This window comes from Bombina bombina, chromosome 5, assembly GCF_027579735.1.
Source record: "Bombina bombina isolate aBomBom1 chromosome 5, aBomBom1.pri, whole genome shotgun sequence".
Taxonomy (NCBI): domain Eukaryota; kingdom Metazoa; phylum Chordata; class Amphibia; order Anura; family Bombinatoridae; genus Bombina; species Bombina bombina.
This window is the reverse complement of record NC_069503.1, coordinates 16,934,873-16,957,883: the sequence shown is the minus strand read 5'-3', so window position 1 is coordinate 16,957,883 and position 23,011 is coordinate 16,934,873. Positions and strand designations below refer to the sequence as shown.

At 39.3% G+C, this 23,011-nt stretch overlaps 1 protein-coding gene across 1 annotated transcript in view; it reads right to left on the bottom strand.

The window, feature by feature from the left end:
- Window positions 1-23,011, bottom strand: part of LOC128661237 (verrucotoxin subunit beta-like) — a 232,103-nt gene that overhangs the window by 28,890 nt on the left and 180,202 nt on the right. Inside the window, exon 4 of the mRNA XM_053715516.1 lies at window positions 9,686-9,770. Coding sequence (XP_053571491.1) covers window positions 9,686-9,770 — 85 coding nt within the window. The remainder of the gene's footprint in view (window positions 1-9,685; window positions 9,771-23,011) is intronic.

Below are 23,011 nucleotides of genomic sequence, written 5' to 3'. Positions count from 1 at the left end.
GGAATGCGCCCCCTAAAATTAAGGCCTTTTAGCCCCCAGAGAACCCGACACACCTATACATGGGGGGTATCACTGTACTCAGGAGATGTTGTTGAATACATATTGAGGTTTTTTTTTGGCAGTAACACATAACAGGGACTGAGAATATATGCCTAAAGTACAATGTGTGTGAAAAATAATGCAAAAAAATGACTACCTAAAAGTTTGACAAAGACTAGTGGTTGAATTAGTGCATGGAAAGTGTTAAAATACCAGCATTTGAAATACCCTAGGGTGTCTACTTTTCAAAAATATATGGTTTGATGGGGGTAATTTACATTGGCCGGCTTCAGAAATGTCCCAAATAGGACATGGGTGCATGATGACAGATGTGAAAATTCCAAGTTGAAAAACTGGAATGCGCCCCCTAAAATTAAGGCCTTTTAGCCCCCAGAGAACCCGACACACCTATACATGGGGGGTATCACTGTACTCAGGAGATGTTGTTGAATACATATTGAGTTTTTTTTTGGCAGTAACACATAACAGGGACTGAGAATATATGCCTAAAGTACAATGTGTGTGAAAAATAATGCAAAAAAATGACTACCTAAAAGTTTGACAAAGACTAGTGGTTGAATTAGTGCATGGAAAGTGTTAAAATACCAGCATTTGAAATACCCTAGGGTGTCTACTTTTCAAAAATATATGGTTTGATGGGGGTAATTTACATTGGCCGGCTTCAGAAATGTCCCAAATAGGACATGGGTGCATGATGACAGATGTGAAAATTCCAAGTTGAAAAACTGGAATGCGCCCCCTAAAATTAAGGCCTTTTAGCCCCCAGAGAACCCGACGCACCTATACATGGGGGGTATCACTGTACTCAGGAGATGTTGTTGAATACATATTGAGGTTTTTTTTGGCAGTAACACATAACAGGGACTGAGAATATATGCCTAAAGTACAATGTGTGTGAAAAATAATGCAAAAAAATGACTACCTAAAAGTTTGACAAAGACTAGTGGTTGAATTAGTGCATGGAAAGTGTTAAAATACCAGCATTTGAAATACCCTAGGGTGTCTACTTTTCAAAAATATATGGTTTGATGGGGGTAATTTACATTGGCCGGCTTCAGAAATGTCCCAAATAGGACATGGGTGCATGATGACAGATGTGAAAATTCCAAGTTGAAAAACTGGAATGCGCCCCCTAAAATTAAGGCCTTTTAGCCCCCAGAGAACCCGACACACCTATACATGGGGGGTATCACTGTACTCAGGAGATGTTGTTGAATACATATTGAGGTTTTTTTTGGCAGTAACACATAACAGGGACTGAGAATATATGCCTAAAGTACAATGTGTGTGAAAAATAATGCAAAAAAATGACTACCTAAAAGTTTGACAAAGACTAGTGGTTGAATTAGTGCATGGAAAGTGTTAAAATACCAGCATTTGAAATACCCTAGGATGTCTACTTTTCAAAAATATATGGTTTGATGGGGGTAATTTACATTGGCCGGCTTCAGAAATGTCCCAAATAGGACATGGGTGCATGATGACAGATATGAAAATTCCAAGTTGAAAAACTGGAATGCGCCCCCTAAAATTAAGGCCTTTTAGCCCCCAGAGAACCCGACACACCTATACATGGGGGGTATCACTGTACTCAGAAGTTGTTGTTGAACACATATTGAGGTGTTTTTGCTCAGTAACATATAACAGGAACTGAGAATCCATGCCTAAAGTACAATGCGTGTGAAAAATAACACACCAAAATGACTACCCAAAAGTTTGACAAAGACTGGTGGTTGAATTAGTGCATGCAAAGTGTTAAAATACCAGCATTTGAAATACCCTAGGGTGTCTACTTTTTAAAAATATATGGTTTGATGGGGGTAATTTGCATTGTCCGGCTTCAGAAATGTCCCAAATAGGACATGGGTGCATGACGACAGATGTGAAAATTCCAAATTAAAAAACTGGAATGCGCCCCCTAAAAATAAGGCCTTTTAGCCCCCAGAGAACCCAACAGACCTATACATGGGTGGTATCACTGTACTCAGGAGATGCTGCTGAAGACATATTGGGGTGTTATTTGGCAGTAACCCTTAACGTTCTCAGTAAATGTATTCTTGAATTGCTATTTTGTCAAAAAATCACCATTTTTTTTTTTTTTCAAACTTTGGCATAGATTGGTGGTAAAATAGTTGCATGGAAAGAGTCAAAATACTCCATGTTTAATACCTTAGGTTGTGTTCTTTTAAAAAATATATATATGTGAAGGGTTAATCAGGGATTCCTGACAGATATCAGTGTTCCAATGTAACTATCGCTAATTTTTTTAAAATTTTTTTGGAAATAGCAAAGTGCTACTTGTACTTATTGCCCTATAACTTGCAAAAAAAGCAAAGAACATGTAAACATTGAGTATTTCTAAACTCAGGACAAAATTTAGAAACTATTTAGCATGGTAGTTGTTGAAGTGTAGGAGATTTTGAGGGTCAAAGTTAAAAAAGTGTGTTTTTTTCAATTTTTTCCTCATATTTTATAAATTTTTTTATAGTAAATTATAAGATATGATGAAAATAATGGTATCTTTAGAAAGTCCATTTAATGGCGAGAAAAACGGTATATAATATGTGTGGGTACAGTAAATGAGTAAGAGGAAAATTACAGCTAAACACAAACACCGCAGAAATGTAAAAATAGCCTTGGTCCCAAACGGACAGAAAATGGAAAAGTGCTGTGGTCATTAAGGGGTTAAATGTAATATTCGAATTATGCAATACGTGTATTCGAAAAATTTTAATTTAGATTGTAATAGTATTTCTAATGCTTTTTCTTTAAATGTAATATTCGAATTATGCAATATTCGAATTCGAAAAATTTGAATTTATATTCAAATTCGAAAAATTTGAATTTATATGTTTGTAATAGTATTTCTAATGCTTTCTTTAAATGTACTATTCGAATTATCCAATATTCTATATGGAAACATTCAAAATGATATATTTGTATCTATTATGTATTAATTTACTAGATTCCCGCCCTACCACATGAACTATTGAACTTCTGAATAGTATTTGTTAAATAGAATGTTAAATTCGAAATTTCGAAAGTGGACATTCAATATAATTATAAACATTGGAATTCGAAAGTGACATTCGAAAACTGTAAATAACATTCGATTTTCGAATTTTTAAGAATATTCATTCTTATCGACATTCGGATTTAGAATTCGAAATTCGGTAATAACTTTCGTTCTACATTCGAAAATTTACACATTCGTCCATCCCTACTATTAACCCCTCAACCTCCATCCCCCCACATCGCAAACACTAAGTAAAACTATTAACCCCTAAACTGCCATCCCCCCACATCGCAAACACAAATTAAAATTATTAACTCCTAAACCGCCATCCCCACCACAATACAAAGGGGTATATTTTAAGTGTGAGCGGACATGATACGATGTAGCGTATAATGTCCACTGCACATCGATAAATGCCGACAGCAATGTCGCCCCCTGCAGATTCGCGGCCAATCAGCTGCTAGCAGGGGGGGGGTCAATCAACCCGTATTCAATCGGGTTGATTTCTGTCCGCTGCCTCAGAGCAGGTGGACAAGTTATGTAGCATGCAGAGCTTGCTAAATTGACCCCACTATATTAAACTAGTAACTAAACCCTTTAACTTAACACCAATTACCTGTAAAATAGCCACCCCAAAATAAAAAAAACCTAATCTACAAACAAACTACCAATAGCCCTTAATAGGCCTTTTGTAGGTTTTGCCCTAAAGATATCAGCTCTTTTGCATAAAAAAATTAAAAAAATGTCCCCAACATTACAACCCCCCACCCCCAAAATAAAAAAAAAATTGTAACTAAAAAAACCCTAATCTACCCATTCCCTTGAAAAGGGCATTTGGATGGGCATTGCCCTTAAAAGGGTAATTTAGCTCTTTTGCTGCCCATTAAATTTGAAAAAGCCCTAATCTTTAAAATAAATAAATAAAAAACACAGCAAAAAAACAAAACAAAACTAACACTAACCCCAAAATTGTGGGACCATCTTCTTCAATCTTCATCCAGGCCCTGGTCCATCTTCTATCTTCATCCCGATGGCAACAGCGGCGGTGAGGTCATAACACAGAGGTCCTTTCCATTCGATCTCCAGCCGCAAACTGAAGATTTAATGTAAGGTACCCCTTTAATATATGGGTACCCTTGCATTCCTATTGGCTGAACAAATTAAAAATTAGCCAATAGGATGAAAGCTACTTTCATCCTATTTGCTGATTTGAATTTGAAGAATAAAATCAGCCAATAGGAATGCAAGGGTACCCCCATTTAAAAGGGGTACCTTACATTAAATCTTCAGTTTGCGGCTGGAGATCGCATGAAGAGGGGCTTTGTGTCATGACCTCGCCGCCACTGTTGCCACCAGGATGAATATAGAATATGGACCGCGGCCTGGATGAAGATTGAAGAAGATGGTCCCGCAATGGATGAAGATGGAGCGCCGCCCTTCATCATTGGTGAGTATCAATTTAGGTGTTTGTATTAGTTTTTTTTTTTTTTTTTTTTTTTTTTTTTTTTTAATATTAGGGCTTTTTTAATTTTTAATAGGCAGCGATGCCCATCCAAATGCCCTTTTCAAGGCAATGGGTAGACTAGTTTTTTTTTATTTTGGAGGAGTGGGGGTTTGTAATGTTAGGGGGTATTTGTTTTATTTTTTATGCAAAAGAGCTCTTATCTTTAGGGCAATGCCTTACAAAGGCCCTTTTAAGGTCTATTGGTAGTTTATTTGTATATTAGGTCTTTTTTATTTTGAGGTGGGTATTTTTTTTATTTTTGGGGTATTAGATTAAGGCTTAGATTTAGAGTTGGGCGGTAGCCGTCAAAACCAGCGTTAGAGGCTCCTAACGCTGGTTTTTACCGCCCTCTGATATTTGGAGCCAGTCATTAAAGGGTCTAACGCTCACTTTCCAGCCGCGACTTTTCCATACCGCAGATCCCCTTACGTCAATTGCGTATCCTATCTTTTCAATGGGATCTTTCTAACGCTGGTATTTAGAGTCGTGGCTGAAGTGAGCGTTAGAAATCTAACGACAAAACTCCAGCCGCAGAAAAAAGTCAGTAGTTAAGAGCTTTCTGGGCTAACGCCGGTTTATAAAGCTCTTAACTACTGTGCTCTAAAGTACACTAACACCCATAAACTACCTATGTACCCCTAAACCGAGGTCCCCCCACATCGCCGCCACTATATTTAAATTTTTTAACCCCTAATCTTCCGCTCCGTACACCGCCGCCAACTACGTTATCCCTATGTACCCCTAATCTGCTACCCCTAACACCGCCGACCCCTATATTATATTTATTAACCCCTAATCTGCCCCCCACAACGTCGCCGCCAGCTACCTACAATAATTAACCCCTAATCTGCCGACCGGAGCTCACCGCTAGTATAATAAATGTATTAACCCCTAATCCGCCTGACTCCCGCCTCAATAACCCTATAATAAATAGTATTAACCCCTAATCTGCCCTCCCTAACATCGCCGACAGCTAACTTCAAGTATTAACCCCTAATCTGCTGACCGGAGCTCACCGCTACTCTAATAAATGGATTAACCCCTAAAGCTAAGTCTAACACTAACACCCCCCTAAGTTAAATATAATTTTTATCTAACGAAATAAATTGTCTTATTAAATAAATTATTCCTATTTAAATCTAAATAATTACCTGTAAAATAAACCCTAATATAGCTACAAAATAAATTATAATTATATCTTAGCTATTTTAGGATTAATATTTATTTTACAGGCAATTTTGTAATTATTTTAACCAGGTACAATAGCTATTAAATAGTTAATAACTATTTAATAGCTACCTAGTTATTCTATTGGCTGATCGGAACAGCCAATAGAATGCGAGCTCAATCTGATTGACTGATTGAATCAGCCAATCGGATTGAACTTGATTCTGATTGGCTGATTCCATCAGCCAATCAGAATTTTCCTACCTTAATTCTGATTGGCTGATAGAATCCTATCAGCCAATCGGAATTTGAGGGACGCCATCTTGGATGACGTCCCTTAAAGGAACCGTCATTCGTTGGGAAGTCATCGGAAGAAGAAGATGGGTCCGCGGTGGAGGTCTTCAAGATGGAGCCGGTCGTCATCGGATGAAGATAGAAGATGCCGCTTGGAAGAAGATGGTTGCCGGTCCGGATCGCCTCTTCTTCCCGGATAGGATGAAGACTTTGGAGCCTCTTCTGGACTTCTTCAGCCGTCGCTTGATAGAAGACTTCAGCCAGATGATGGAAGTCTAGCCCCCGCTTGGGCTTGGAGATTTCGGAGCCTGGAACGATCGGTGATCCCTGGCATGATTAGATTAGGGGTATGTGGGTGGTGTGTTGTAATGTTGGGGGGGGGGTATTGTATGTTTTTTTTTTACAGGCAAAAGAGCTGAATTCTTTGGGGCATGCCCCGCAAAGGGCCCTTTTAAGGGCTGGTAAGGTAAAAGAGCTTTGAACTTTTGTAATTTAGAATAGGGTAGGGCATTATTTTATTTTGGGGGTCTTTGTTATTTTATTAGGGGGCTTAGAGTAGGTGTAATTAGTTTAAAATTGTTGTAATTTTTTTCTAATGTTTGTAAATATTTTTTTATTTTTTTGTAACTTAGTTCTTTTTTATTTTTTGTACTTTAGTTAGTTTATTTAATTGTATTTATTTGTAGGAATTGTATTTAATTTATTTATTGATAGTGTAGTGTTAGGTTTAATTGTAGATAATTGTAGGTAGTTTATTTAATTTATTTATTGCTAGTGTAGTGTTAGGTTTAATTGTAACTTAGGTTAGGATTTATTTTACAGGTAATTTTGTAATTATTTTAACTAGGTAGCTATTAAATATTTCTTAACTATTTAATAGCTATTGTACCTGGTTAAAATAAATACAAAGTTGCCTGTAACATAAATATTAATCCTAAAATAGCTACAATATAATTATAATTTATATTGTAGCTATATTAGGGTTTATTTTACAGGTAAGTATTTAGATTTAAATAGGAATAATTTATTTAATAAGAGTTAATTTATTTCGTTAGATAAAAATTATATTTAACTTAGGGGGGTGTTAGTGTTAGGGTTAGACTTAGCTTTAGGGGTTAATACATTTATTATAGTAGCGGTGAGCTCCGATCGGCAGATTAGGGGTTAGCTGGCGGCGACGTTGTGGGGGGCAGATTAGGGGTTAATAAATATAATATAGGGGTCGGCGGTGTTAGGGGCAGCAGATTAGGGGTTAATAATAATATGCAGGGGTCAGCGATAGCGGGGGCGGCAGATTAGGGGTTAATAAGTGTAAGGTTAGGGGTGTTTAGACTCGGGGTACATGTTAGGGTGTTAGGTGCAGACTTAGGAAGTGTTTCCCCATAGGAAACAATGGGGCTGCGTTAGGAGCTGAACGCTGCTTTTTTGCAGGTGTTAGGTTTTTTTTCAGCTCAAACAGCCCCATTGTTTTCTATGGGGATATCGTGCACGAGCACGTTTTTGAAGCTGGCCGCGTCCGTAAGCACCGCTGGTATCTAGAGTTGGAGTGGCGTTAAATTATGCTCTACGCTCCCTTTTTGGAGCCTAACGCACTGAAAACCCAGCCATTCTGTGAACTCTAAATACCAGCGGTATTTAAAAGGTGCGGGAGAAAAAAAGCACGCGTAGCTAACGCACTCCTTTGGCCGCCAAACTCTAAATCTAGCCGTAAGATCTTTTAAAAAAAAAATTTTTGGGATAATTTTTGCCTAGATTACGAGTTTTGTCGGTAAAGACCCGCAGTGCTAACGAGCCTTTTTTTTCCAGCGCACCCTTAAGACAACGCTGGTATTCCGAGTTGTCTGAATGGCTGCATTAGCCTCAGAAATGGGAGCATTGAGCCAAATTTAGCTTCCCTTCAACTCTCAATACCAGCGTTGCCTACGGTAGCGGTAAGCTTGAAAAACGTGCTCGTGCACGATATCCCCATAGGAAACAATGGGGCTGAGCTGGCTGAAAAAAAAACTAACATCTGCAAAAAAGCAGCGTTCAGCTCCTAACGCAGCCCCATTGTTTCCTATGGGGAAACACTTTCTAAGTCTACACCTAACACTCTAACATGTACCCCGAGTCTAAACACCCCTAAACTTACACTTATTAACCCCTAATCTGCAACCCCCGCTATCGCTGACACCTACATTATATTATTAACCCCTATTCCACCCCCCCATGTCGCCGCCACCTACCTACACTTATTAACCCCTAATCTGCTGACTGGACATCGCCGCCACTATAATAAATATATTAACCCCTAAACCGCCGCACTCCCGCCTCGCAAACACTATAATACATTTTATTAACCTCTAAATTGCCCTCCCTAACATCGTCACCATCTACCTACAATTATTAACTCCTAATCTGCCACCCCCAACGTCGCCGCTACTATAATAAAGTTATTAACCCCTAAACCTAAGTCTAACCCTAACCCTAACACCCCCCTAAGTTAAATATAATTTAAATAAAACGAACTAAATTTACTATAATGAAATAAATTATTCCTATTTAAAACTAAATACTTACCTATAAAATAAACCCTAAGATAGCTACAATATAATTAATAATTACATTGTAGCTATTTTAGGATTTATATTTATTTTACAGGCAACTTTGTATTTATTTTAACTAGGTACAATAGCTACAATAGCAATCAGCCAATCGGATTGACCTCGCATTCTATTGGATGATCAGAACAGCCAATAGAATGCAAGGTCAATCCGATTGGCTGATTAGATCAGCCAATCGGATTGAACTTCAATCTGATTGGCTGATTGAATCAGCCAATCAGATTTTTCCTACCTTAATTCCAATTGGCTGATAGAATCCTATCAGCCAATCGGAATTAGAGGGACGCCATCTTGGATGACGTCATTTAAAGGAACCGTCATTCATCGGGAAGTCGTCGGCCAGGATGGATGTTCCGCATCGGAGGTCTTCAGGATGCTGACGCTCCGCTCCAGATGGATGAAGATAGAAGGTGCCGCTTGGATGAAGACTTCAATCGGATGGAAGACCTCTTCTGCCCCGCTTGGATGAAGACTTCAACCGGATGGAGGACCTCTTCTGCCCCGCTTGGATGAAGACTTCAATCGGATGGAAGACCTTTTCTGCCCCGCTTGGATGAAGACTTCAACCGGATGGAGGACCTTTTCTGCCCCGCTTGGATGAAGAATTCGGTTCGGCTGGGTGAAGACAACTCAAGGTAGGGAGATCTTCAGGGGGTTAGTGTTAGGTATTTTAAGGGGGGTTTGGGTGGGTTTTAGATTAGGGGTATGTGGGTGGTGGGTTGTAATGTTGGGGGGGTATTGTATTTTTATTTACAGGTAAAAGAGCTGATTACTTTGGGGCAATGCCCCGCAAAAAGCCCTTTTAAGGGCTGGTAAAAGGGCTGATTACTTTGTAATTTAGTATAGGGTAGGGCATTTTATTATTTTAGGGGGCTTTTTTATTTTATTAGGGGGCTTAGATTAGGTGTAATTAGTTTAAACTTCTTGTAATTTTTTTTATTTTCTGTAATTCAGTATATAATTAGCTGTATAAATTTACTGCGTATAATTTACTGTATACATTTATATTACATAGTTTACTGTATAATGTCAGTGAATTACCTGGGATAAGATTCTCCTCCTGGCAGTCAGGGCGACCTAAGCAAGGCATTTCTTTGGTGGATTTGTCTGTTCTGGGATTCATCATCTGTAAAAAGAGCAAAAACACACAAATGTGACATACTTCTCGCTTTTTTTAAAAAAAAAAAAAATTACAACATTTCACTGACAAAAACAAGACAAATGTGGCTATTTATGGGAGTTTAATCTGTAATGTACGAGAGTTTATATTTCAGCAACATCATGTACTTTCATAAATAAAATTGAACCTTGCTCTCATAAACCTAAATGGAATTAAACCCTAATTAATGTATTTGCTAACACTTGTCTTTGACCTACTATGTCAAAATAACTGCTGTAAAAAGGTCTATTACACCAGGTTTGTGCAATGCATACTTGCGCATTACATATAAAGGTGGTATGAGTTTAATTAAGTGGAAGCTTGTTTATAAGACCAACTTTCAATCACATCATTCCATTCAAAATGCTAAAGGTCACAGAATTTGACAGTCATAAAATCATACTTTTGCATCAGCAAGGCCACTCTCAAAGGGAAATCACCAAACAAACTGGATACTCAAGAAGTTGTATTCAAGCTTTTATAAAGACATTTGAAGAATTGGGAGAGGTCAATGACAAAAAAAGCAAATAGAGATATTTGTTGGAGTGAATTATACCCATTTATTAATACACTTTATCAAAGATGAAAAATATATACAGTATCTCACAAAAGTGAGTACACCCCTCACATTTTTGTAAATATTTTATTATATCTTTTCATGTGACAACGCTGAAGAAATGACACTTTGCTACAATGTAAAGAAGTGAGTGTACAGCCTGTATAACAATGTAAATATTGTATTATATATTTTCATGTGACAACACTGAAGAAATGACACTTTGCTACAATGTAAAGTAGTGAGTGTACAGCCTGTATAACAGTGTAAATATTGTATTATATCTTTTCATGTGACAACACTGTAGAAATGACACTTTGCTACAATGTAAAGTAGTGAGTGTACAGTCTGTATAACAGTGTAAATATTGTATTATATCTTTTCATGTGACAACACTGAAGAAATGACACTTTGCTACAATATAAAGTAGTGAGTGTACAGCCTGTATAACAGTGTTAATATTTTATTATATCTTTTCATGTGACAACACTGAAGAAATGACACTTTGCTACAATGTAAAGTAGTGAGTGTACAGTCTGTATAACAGTGTTAATATTTTATTATATCTTTTCATGTGACAACACTGAAGAAATGACACTTTACTACAATGTAAAGAAGTGAGTGTACAGCCTGTATAACAGTGTACATTTGCTGCCCCTTAAAAATAACTCAACACACAGCCATTAATGTCTAAACTGTTGGCAACAAAAGTGAGTACACCCCTAAGTGGAAATGTCCAAATTTGGCCCAATTAGCCATTTTCCCTCCCCGGTGTCATGTGACTCAATGTCATGTTACAAGGTCTCAGGTCTGAATTGGTGCAGGTGTGTAAAATTTGGTGTTATCGCTCTCACACTCTCTCATACTGGTCACTGGAAGTTCAACATGGCACCTCAAAGCAAAGAACTCTGAGGATCTGAAAATAAGAATTGTTGCTCTACATAAAGATGGCCTAGGGCCTAGGCTATAAGAAGATTGCCAAGACACAGAAACTGAGCTGCAGCACGGTGGGCAAGACCATAGAGCAGTTTCACAGGACAGGTTCCACTCAGAACAGGCCTCACCATGGTCGACCAAAGAAGTTGAGTGCACGTGCTCAGCGTCATATCCAGAGGTTGTCTTTGGGAAATAGACATATGAGTGCTACCAGCATTGCTGCAGAGGTTGAAGGGGTGGGGGGGTCAGCCTATCAGTGCTCAGACCATATGCCGCACACTGCATCAAATTGGTCTGCATGGCTGTCTTCCCAGAAGGGATTATATACCTTTGAGGTATTTGAGTATGCTGTGATATTAATTAGTTGTATTCAACACTCCAAGTTTAGCATTAACTGCCGTCATTGGTGTAGATTACACTTTTTACCAGATTATGAGTGTTAATATGAATGTCAATGTAGTCTCTTTTGTTGTGAACAAATGTTCTCCTTGGTGTTGCTTACCTTTAAGTTGTGGTCATATCTTTCCTTGGATATATGCCAATAGTTATTATTATTATCGGTTATTTATAGAGCGCCAACAGATTCTGCAGCGCTATAAACAAAGGGGAGTACAACAAAACAATTAAAGGGATCAAATGGGTAGAGGGCCCTGCCAAGAGTTGCACTGTTGTAATCCACTCTTAAGAAGCTGATCTGCAAACAGCTGGACTCTTAGGCTTACATGCTAAGGAGGTTCAGGGGATAGCAATGGAGGAGTGGAACTGGTATAAAGTAAGGTTAGCATAGGTTGTATGCATCCTTGAACAGTAGAGTCTTTAGGGAGCACTTGAAGCTTTCAAAACTAGGGGAAAGTATTGTGGGGCGAGGCAGAGAGTTCCACAAGATGGGAGCCAGTCTGGAGAAGTTCTGTAAACGGGAGTGCGATGAGGTAACCAGAGAGGAGGAGAGTAGGAGGTCATGAGCAGAGCGAAGTGGACGGGAGAGAGAGTATCTGGAGACAAGGTCTGAGATATAGGGGGGAGCAGTGCAGTTGAGGGCTTTGTATGTCAGAGTGAGAATTTTGTGTTTGATCCTAGAGGCAAGAGGAAGCCAGTAAAGGGATTGGCAGAGAGGAGCAGCAGATGAAGAGCGACGTGTAAGGAAGATAAGTCTGGCAGAGGCATTCATTATGGATTGTAAGGGAGCTAGGCAAAGGGGGGGAGACCAGAGAGGAAAGAGTTGCAGTAATCAAGGCGGGAAAGAATGAGAGAGTGGATTAAAATCTTAGTTGTATCTTGTGTAAGGAAGTGTCTAATTTTGGAGATGTTTTTAAGGTGGAAGTGGCAGGCTTTAGCCAAGGACTGAATGTGAGGAGTGAAGGAAAGATCTGAGTCAAATGTGACCCCGAGACATCAGGCATGCGGGGTAGGGGTAATGATGGAGTTGGCGACAGTTATAGAGATATTGGGGGTGGAGATTTTGGAAGAAGGGGGGAAAATGAGGAGCTCAGTTTTGGAGAGATTTAGCTTGAGGTAGTGGGAGGACATCCAGGAAGAGATGTGAGAAAGACAGTGACACGGGTTAGCAAGGAAGGAGATAGGTCTGGTGCAGAGAAGTAGATTTGGGTGTCATCGGCATACAAATGTTATTGGAAACCGTGAGACTTCATTAATTAGGGAGCCTAGTGATGATGTATATATTGAGAAGGGGACCGAGGACAGAGCCTTGCGGTACTCCAACAGAAAGTGGTGACGGGGCAGAGGAGGCCCCAGAGAAGGCTACACTGAAGGTACGGTTTGATAGGTAGGAAGAGAGCCACGGAAGGGCTGTGTCACAGATGCCGAAGGATTGGAGGGTTTGGAGCAAAAGAGGGTGGTCGACAGTGTTAAAGGCTGCGGACAGATCAAGGAGGATAAGCAGAGAGAAGTGGCCTTTTGATTTAGCTGTAAGTAGGTCGTTGGTGACCTTAACAGTAGCTGTCTCTGTGGAGTGATAGGGATGAAATCCAGATTGCAGCGGGTCAAGAAGGGAGTTTAACGTAAGAAAATGGGATAGTCGTGCATATACTAGTTTTTCGAAAAGCTTTGAAGCAAGAGGAAGGAGGGAAATAGGGCGGTAGTTGGATGGGGAGGTAGGATCAAGGGAAGGTTTTTTGAGGATAGGTGTGACCAGTTCATGTTTCATCAATGAGGGAAATGTACCAGTGCTGAGGGAGAAGTTGAAAATGTGTGTTAGTATAGGAGTAAGGGTAGCAGAGAGAGAGGGGAGTAGCTGTAAGGGGATAGGGTCAAGGGGACAGGTAGTGAGGTGAGAGCGCAGTATAAGTGCCAAAACTTCTTCCTCAGTAACAGGAGAGAATGAACTAAGTTTCAGGTTATGAGGGTTGTGGTTGAGTGAGAGTATTTGAGGTGGGGAGAGAATGGAATTATGTTGAGAGCTGATTTCATGTCTGATGGAGTCAATTTTGTTAATGAAGTGACTGGCAAAGTCTTGAGCTGACAGAGAAGTTGTATTAGGAATTGGGGGAGGGCGGAGGAGAGTATTGAAAGTGGAGAACAGACATTTTGGGTTTGAAGAAAGATTAGAGATAAGAGTAGAGAAGTAGTGTTGCTTGTGGAGATTAAGGGCAGAATAGTAGGAGTTCAAGATGAATTTGTAATGAAGAAAATCAGCTAAACTCCATGATTTTCTCCAATGCCGTTCAGCAGTATGGGAACATCTGCGTAGGTACCTGTGATATCCCTTTAAGACTTTCTGACTATCAGCACTTCCTCCTATTTAAGGAAGTGCTTCTCCATTACTCAGTGCCTGAAAATTAAAGTGGATTCTCTCATCCTGTGCTACTGCTCGTTCCAAGCAGTTTATTTTTCCCTTTCAGGTCTTAAGTATTTTTATTTTTGAAGGCTGATTGTATCTCAAAGTTTGCTGCACTTCTTTCCTGATTCCTTTTGGACCGATACTTCTAATCATATTCCTACGCTACCGGAACTCAATCACACGCAGCTGAAGCCGCACTCACACAAGCTGCTACCGGACGCCGCTCTCTAATATTCTCCGGTTTAGTATTTACTCTGCTGTTAATTCCGTTCTCCACGCTTCACCATCGCTTCTGGGGAAATCTGGTCTTATCACCACGCTGGTATTGGTATCGTATTGTATACAAAGTTTAAGGTTTCCAAATATAACGCTAAGTGTCATTACTTACCTGAGCTGTATTTCACTGAATTAACCTCCTCCTTGCTGGTCAATATTGCGTGTGTGTTGGAACATTGTATATATATTTTAGAGTGTTTGTGTGAGTGCGTGAAACTTAAGGAAAGTTACTTGAACATTACTTTACCAAGAATTGAACTTTATCAACTCATTTCATATCCTGAATATAAAGGATTTTTTCTCATTTTTTCTTTGTTCATAACATTAACGAATCATTGCTTATATATTAGAAGCTTAATAAGTTTCTCACATAAGATTTACTATTATCATTCATAGAGGTATAATCCATACTTTTCATTTCAATTACTAAAAGTAAATGCTCACCTTGTGCATGCTAGTATATTAAGTTATATATACTTGCTGTTTACAAGAATAGAGCTACATTCCCTTTATTTTATTTTTCTCTAAAGTTTTGGTGAGACAAAATTATCACACATATCACAGTACCGTGTCAGAGGAGTATGCCAGGGGGGCTGGGGATGAGTGTGTGATTACCGAGCAATGGTAAGAGGGGCAAGATTGTCAAGGACGGATATAAGGGTGGAATTATAGTGGCAGATAGATTGTTCAGGGCAGGAAAAGGAGGAGAAGGATGAGAGGAGCAGTTTAAGGGAATTAGCAAGTTGTTGCTGATCTAAAGACATAATGCTTCTGTGAAGTTTGGTGTGAGGGGTAGAAGGAGGGAGAGTTGTAGGAAGGGATGATATGTTGCAAGTAAGGAGATGGTGGTCAGAAAGAGGAAAAGGGGAGTTTGAGAAGTTTGAGAGAGTGTATCGATAGCTAAAGATCAGGTCAAGAGAGTGACCGTCTTTGTGAGTTGGAGAATCAGTCCATTGTGACAGACCGAAAGAGGAAGTGAGTTGCAGAAGTTGTTTAGCAGGTGAGGCAGTGGGATTGTTAAGGGGGATGTTGAAGTCGCCAAGAATGAGGGCAGGGGTGTCTGAGGAAAGGAAATAGGGTAGCCAGGCAGCCAAGTGATTTAGAAATTGAGTTGATGAGCCAGGGGGGTCGGTATATGACTGCAACACGTACAGAGAGAGGGGAGAATAAGCAAATCATGTGGGTTTCGAATGAGGGAAAAGTGAGGGAAGAGATAGGATGTATTTGTTGAAAGGTGCAATGAGAGGAGAGTAAAATACCTACACCACCTCCTTGTCTGTTACCAGACCTAGGAGTGTGGCTGAAGTGGAGACCCCCATGTGACAGAGCAGCAGTGGATGCTGTGTCTAGGGGAGAGAGCCAGGTTTCTGTTAGGGCCAGAAGGTTGAGGGAGTGGGAGATGAAGAGGTCATGTATAGAAGTGAGCTTGTTGCAAACAGAGCGAGAGTTCCGGAATGCACAAGTGAAAGGGGTAGTGGCTTTAGATGCAAGAGGAATGTGAGTAAGGTGTGCAGAGTTTTGTTTTCTGAGTCTATGGGATGGTACACATGGATGTGCAAGGCTTGTCAGTGGTTGGGGACCAGGATTAGGGGAGATGTCACCAGCAGTAAGTAGAAGCAAGAGGTAGAGTGACATGAGATGAGATACAGATTTGCAGTAGTGAGACTGCTTTTGAGATGAGCTGCAGGGCGGAGAGAGAGTGTTTAGGAATAGGTAAAGTTCATGAGTAGAAAAGTAAGGTGAGTTTAAGAGAGATGGGCTAATGAACAGTGCAGGTGGAGAGGGAGAAGTAGTAATTGAATAGTGTACTTTGTTATAGAGACAAAGGGTAGCAAAAAGGAATATGAATATATTGAGCATTTTTACAGAATTGGGAACCAGTTAAAAACATAAGACACAGAATTACTGTAACAATTGCACAAGGGAACAAAAGGTATATGAAACAATATAACAAAAGTACTGTGTATTCTATAGGGTTAAGGGAATGGAAGGATGTGCTGATCAGTGTTTGCACCTGTCATTTCAGGAGAGTGAAAGTTGTGTGGGAGACTATCTATAAATGAGGAAATGAGCTTGGGGTGGGTGGGAGGCTGTTTTCCAGAAGGCTACCTGTGTTAAGTTAGAGGGCAGTTGAAGCAGCTGAGTGGAAAAGTCTGTGTATTTTCTCTGAGTTTTGGGAGAGAATGTGTTTCAAATCAAGCTGAAGGGGAGAGATATATATTAGGTTAATGATGGTCCAGCAAGAGTGTGTTAAAGGAGTGGGAGGATACATTTAAGCTGAGGGTCAATCATGCAGAAACGAAAAAAAAAAAAAAAACATCAACAAAATATTACAGAGATAAGACTGAGGTATACCAGGGGTGAAATAAAACCATTAAACAAAAAGACAGATAAATGGGCAAGAGCTGCTTAAACTAACTTAACATAATGGCAGACATAAAGTTGATAAAATATGCAATGAGCTAGAGGTATGCAAATTATGACTAGCATAGCCTGTAATTACAAAGTCATGGTAGTATATACATTTAAAATAAAACAAAACAAAAGGAATTATCACTAAATATACAAACACATACAATAAAACAACTTGGTAGGTAAAATATAATGAAACTGTTTTCCATAAGGCTACCTGTAGTAAGTTAGAGGGCAGTTGAAGCAGCTGAGTGGAAAAGTCTGTATTTTCTCTGAGTTTTAGGAGAGAATGTGTTTCAAACAGTCGGTCAGAACTTACTGATTTCCATTTGAGGCGTTATCGCTCTGACAACTGGTCTGTTTCTTTACGGATGGCTGATAGTGTGTGCACACATTCAATCCAGGTATGGTTCAGTCAGGTGATCTACGCGTTTCGGCGGGATGCCTTTCCCAAGATACCTGACACTGTTAGGGTCCTTCCTTTTGTGCTCTCATCAATTTAACCCTTGAAAGTCCTTGATAGTTGTTGTGATTTTATAGTTCTATAATTGTATATTCTTAATAATTTTTATTTCTTTCAATTGTAATCTTCAAGGGGCTAAAAAGATATGTATATTTGTTTTTAGTCCTATAACGCCACTGTTTGCTTTTTTCAAATACTTTCTTACACTATAATTTGGGGAGTATAGTGTTTATCTGGGTGCGGCAGCTCTAACGTGTTTTAGATTGTATCCCTATTTTGTTCCAAATCAAGGACAAAATAAGGACTAGAAGACCAAGAAAAAAGTCAAAATCTGATGATAAGTTTATCAAGAGTTTCTTCTTTGAGAGAAGTCCAGCAATAACCTGGTAGCTTCATTGGCATGCCAAGTTGATCCTCCTACAGTCTGAAGACGCTTGACCAGGAATGGTCTTTGTGGAAGGGTAGCAGCCAAGAAACCTTTTTTTCAGAAGGGGAACAGGGTGAAAAGGCTAAGATTTGCTAAAGTACACAAAGATTGGAATGAAGATCAGTGAAAAAGAGTATTATGGAGTGACAAATCCAAGTTTGAAATTTTTGGGTCCAAATGGCAACAATATGTTAGAAGAAGAGTTATGGAAGATGGAAGAATGAGCGCTTGTGGCCTTCAGTGAAACATGGTGGAGGGTCTGTCCTGGTTTGGGGCTGCATTTCTGCCAGTGATGTTGGCGATATTGTCCAAATTGATGGGATCATGAATGCTGAAAAGTATAGACAGGTTTTAATGTATCATGCCATTCCATCTGGAAAGCACCTGATTAAGAATGGTTTTATTTTTCAGCATGATAATGATCCCAAGCACACTGATAAGGCAATGAAATCATATTTGGAGAGAAAAACATCTGATGAAACACCGACAGTCATGGTCTGGCGTCCACAGAGTCCAGACCTGAATATTTTACAGGCAGTATGGGATCACCGGGATAGAAAAATAAATAAAAAAAAAGACAACCTAAATCTAAAAAGGAACTCTGGAAAGTGCTGAAAGAAGCCTGGTATATATCAGAAGATTACTTCAGAAATCTTCAGGGCAGTCTCCCCAATAGAGTTCAAGATGTGTTTAGTGCCAAGGGAGGCCACACTAAATACTGACTTCTGCCTGAAGAATATATTTTGTTCTTAAAATGTTTTTTTTTAAAATATATTTTATGTACATATTTCCTGTATTTTCTGTTTGTATCTTAATAAAGAGATCGAAAAATAAAATAGATGGTAATTAAAACTATTTATATATTTCTATCTATCATCTATCTATCTATCTATCTCTATATCTATCTAATGTTTTTTTGAAGAATCAAAGAAAACATTGAAAATATCATTTTCATTATTTTCTTTGTTTTGCCAAAAATGAAAATTAAATATTTTATTTTATTTTAAAAATTTCAGTTGGTGTATTCTGTTTTCTGATGCAAACAGGCATTATCTATCCAATGATAGAAACCAGGAAGGAGCAGCAGATTAGGCTAAAACTTTCTCTCAGGCTGTCAGTGGAAGTCTGGGGTGTTTTCTAGCCAACCAGCATTTTTAGGGGAAAGGAAGTGAAAGGGTGTTTTTAACTTATTGCAGAGCTGCTTAGATCTGTGGAGGAAAAGGAGGTGGCTATGGACAAACACGTCCAGTGCTTTTGTCACAGTAGAACTGGCTACATGTATTTAGTTGTCACTCAAGATGGAAATATTAATATTTGGCAGACTTAGAACTCTGTATTAAATCATAAAAAATAAATGTAGAGAGTGAGCAGTGGAGAACTTTTTGTAAAGAGTAGAAGCACTACTACTGACTGATTAAAGACCCTCAAAAACTTTACTAACTACAAACACAGAGATTATTTCTCTGCATTTTTTTTTTTAATATTCTTTATTTAGGAGGTAGTTACAAACCGGGACGAATGAATACCACAATGACACAGAAATATATGAACATATACAAGTCATGGGTGTCTCCTGAAAGGAAGTAAGCGTCATCCCATATCATAACGGCACATACAAACAATATATTCAACGAGAGACTTTGTGTCATAAACTAACATGTAACATGACATAACTTCCTATTTTATAATAAAGTTCTATCTTAAATTTACATTCACATCTGTAAGGTCCAGGAAATGTCCAGTGAGGCCCGCAGACAAATTGCAAATTCACATGAGGACCAAGTGACAGTTGAAAGTAACAATAAAACAGAACCAATACAAACCAGTGATACATTAACATTACAAAAGTATGGTTGAGCTATAATTAAACAGGATTGGAGTCCGTCTCAACACAGTGTTATTTCATAACTAAAATATGAACTGAGAATTGGGTAGAGACTGCTTAACTCTGCCTATGCTTGCAGAGAGTTAGAATCACCCCTAACCACAATAAATCAAAATATGAGGGGGGGTAAGTTAGACTCATGGGGGGATTATAATACAGTACCATCCCTATTAGCTAAGGCAGTGGAACATCCCAATATATAACTGCACCATAGGAGTGAGAGTAGCTCCTCGACTATGTAGCACTGTGCAGGAATCCCTCGAACTTTTAGTGACCATGAGACATAATATAGGACACTAAAAGTTGTATGCTAAATTGCCGAATAACCACTCATCCTCGCGAAAAAATTGCCTCTATCCTGTAGGGAGGCACCATTTTGATATAATAGGTTTTCTGTGTAGAGATATATCAAGCATATGTAGACATTATCTACTTAAGTTAAGTTGAGAAAGGGACCAGAGTGAATAGGTGTCTATCATCTGGAAGGCGATATGCCACTTCTCCCCATCCCGGTCGCAGACAGAGGAGGCCCACAGCACATAAATGAAAAGCGGTGAAATCCCAGAAAAGGGATATGACCACTAACTAAAAAAAAAAAAAAAAAAAAAAAAAGAAATATGGTAACCTGCACAGCCACACAGTAAGGCATGATAGATATAGACATTTGAGCACAATTGTGTCTCATTTATAACTTGCATATAAACATCCTGTTGCTGGGAAGGCAGCTAAAAAATAAACATAAAAATAGCTCTAATACACTTTTAGATCTCCAACTGCAAATAAAAAATATGGGTAAATAAAAGCAGAGGTACAGAGGTAAGTAATATGAAGAACATCAAGTTTCAATAAAGCTCACATAACATAGAATACTCAGCATCAGATTTCTGGTTGATCGTCCTGGGAAATATGAGTATTATCTGGTGGATCTTATCATACTGTCCGGCATAAAGTAGCATCATTACCAGATCCAAGGCGAAGTGGCCTCTCCAACTCAGGCCAGCATGACAGAATTATCGTTCCATCTATCCGATACCCAAGAGCTGGTGCAGTAGGACTCTCCTGATACATCCGGACTGATTTAGGGAATCTGAACTTGCAGTTCCGTATAGGGCTCCAGACTCTTGTAAGCTGTCTAGCGATCTACTTTCGCCTGTGTACGAAGGCAGACAGTCCTGGGGGGTATAGCTCCCACATAGGAAATACAGTGTCCCATACCGGTTCCAAGGCATTGTAGTATGTTTCCATCCATAAGTAGGGAGTATCTATTTGATGTCGCATTTATATGGTCTCCATTCTCAGAAAGTGTAGCTTCGTCATCCTGCAGAAAAGCTGGCTCTCTGTCAGCTCTCATTTTGTGTTCCTGCACAGTGTAGTTTTGTAGCTGCTTCCTCTGAGAAGAAGCAGCCTGATCCACGCTCAGCCCAGGAACCAGCGCCGAGGCTCAGCCGTGAATGGTCCCGCATCTGGTCGCAGCATAGGTAGTAAGCGGGGAGGCTCAGCCCCTAAGCAGGTAGGTTTACACAACAGTGCAAGACTCATGCTTTTTTGTGTCTCAGCACGTATCTCCCCTGACTTAAGTGCCCAGCACTGTTTATAACCAATTTCAGGGGAGCGTAACATGTATTCACTTGCGTGACAACATGCTGCACAACGCACTTCATCTTCCCGGCCATATTGGACTCTGCTTTATCTTCTTCTGTGCCCTGAGCCCCTGCAATTTCCATGAGGTGATCGAATCGGATATTAATTTGTCAGTCAAAGTTAGTAAATAAGGTTTGCACCTTTAGATATAGTGACTCTTCCATGGCAAAGAAATGCTGAGGCCCAATGTTGAGGAGGCCACAATATCCGCCGATTGCAGCCAAACTCTGCTTACACAGGCCCACCAGCGGCAACCCAGATGCTCTCCCAATTGTAAAGGTTTGATTTTGGGTATTTTTTTATGCAATTAGGGAAGGTTTTATCAACTTTAAGCTAAACTGTGGCAGGAGCTATTATCAGACATAACCATTCAGCACACTAGCTGGCTACGCCCCTCTCTGCATTTTTTTTTATTAAAAACATATGGCTGCTAGTGATGTCGCGAACTGTTCGCCAGAGAACAGTTCTCGGCGAACATAGCTTGTTCGCGTTCGACGCTGCGGGCGAAAATATGCGATATTCGATCGGCCCCCTATGTGTCATCATTGAGGAAACTTTGACCCTGTATCTCACAGCCTTCTGACACATTTGAGCCAATCAGCAGCAGACACTCCCTCACAGACCCTCCCAGCTCCTTGGCAGCAGCCATTTTAGATTCATTACGATCTTGCTTTCTTAGTGAGAGGAGCTTTAGTGTTGCTGCTGCTGACATTATAGGGAAATATATAGCTAGGCTAGTGTATTTAGTGTCCACTACAGTCCTGAAGGACTCATCTAATCTCTGCTGTAAGGAAAGCACCCCAAAAAGCCCTTTTTAGGGCTATAACTTCACTCGTTTTTTTTTTCTATTTGTAATTTTATTTGCATTTTCCTGGCTTTCAGCCTGTGTGTGAGGCTCACAGCATATACTGTGATTAGTGCCACCACTGATATCTGCTTAACATTAGTGTAAATTTAACCAACAAAACGTTTAAATCATTTTGCTAGTGTAATCTAATTTAATTTTCTATCAGGCCTGTGTTTCTGGCTTACACAGCATACTGTGGTTAATTGCTGCCCTAGCAGCCACCACTCATATCTGCTTAACATTATTTTAAATAAAAAAAAAAACTTTTAAATCATTTTGCTAGTGTAATCTAATTTAATTTTCTATCAGACCTGTGTGTGTCAGGTTTACACAGCATACTGTGGTTAATTGCTGTCCTAGCAGCCACCACTCATATCTGCTTAACATTATTTTAAATTTAAAAAAAAAACTTTTAAATCATTTTGCTAGTGTAATCTAATTTCATTTTCTATCAGGCCTGTGTGTCAGGCTTACACAGCATACAACGTTGTTTAATTGCTGTGCCAGCAGCCACCACTCATATCTTCTTAACATTATTTAAAATAAAAATAAAAACTTTTAATTTTTTTTGCTAGTGTAATCTAATTTCATTCTCCATCAGGCCTGTGTGTCAGGCCCACATCATATAGTGTGATTAATAGCTCTTTTTTCCACCACTTATATCTGGTGTAACATTAGTGTAAATTTTTAAAAAAAATATTTTTTACATCAGTCCTCTTCTAGTGTTATTTAATATTAGTTGCCAGGCCAGCCTGGCTGCCATTAGTGCCAGGCTGTGTGTCAGGCTGCCAGCATATACTGTGCCTACTTCCATCCTCAGTCATCCAGTCCACCACTCCTATCTGGTGTAACATTAGTTTAAATTTTGTAAAAAAAAAACTTTTACATCAGTCTTCTAGTGTTATTTAATTTTAGTTTACAGGCCAGCCTGCCACTAGTGCCAGCCTGTGTCTGGTTCTATCCTGAGG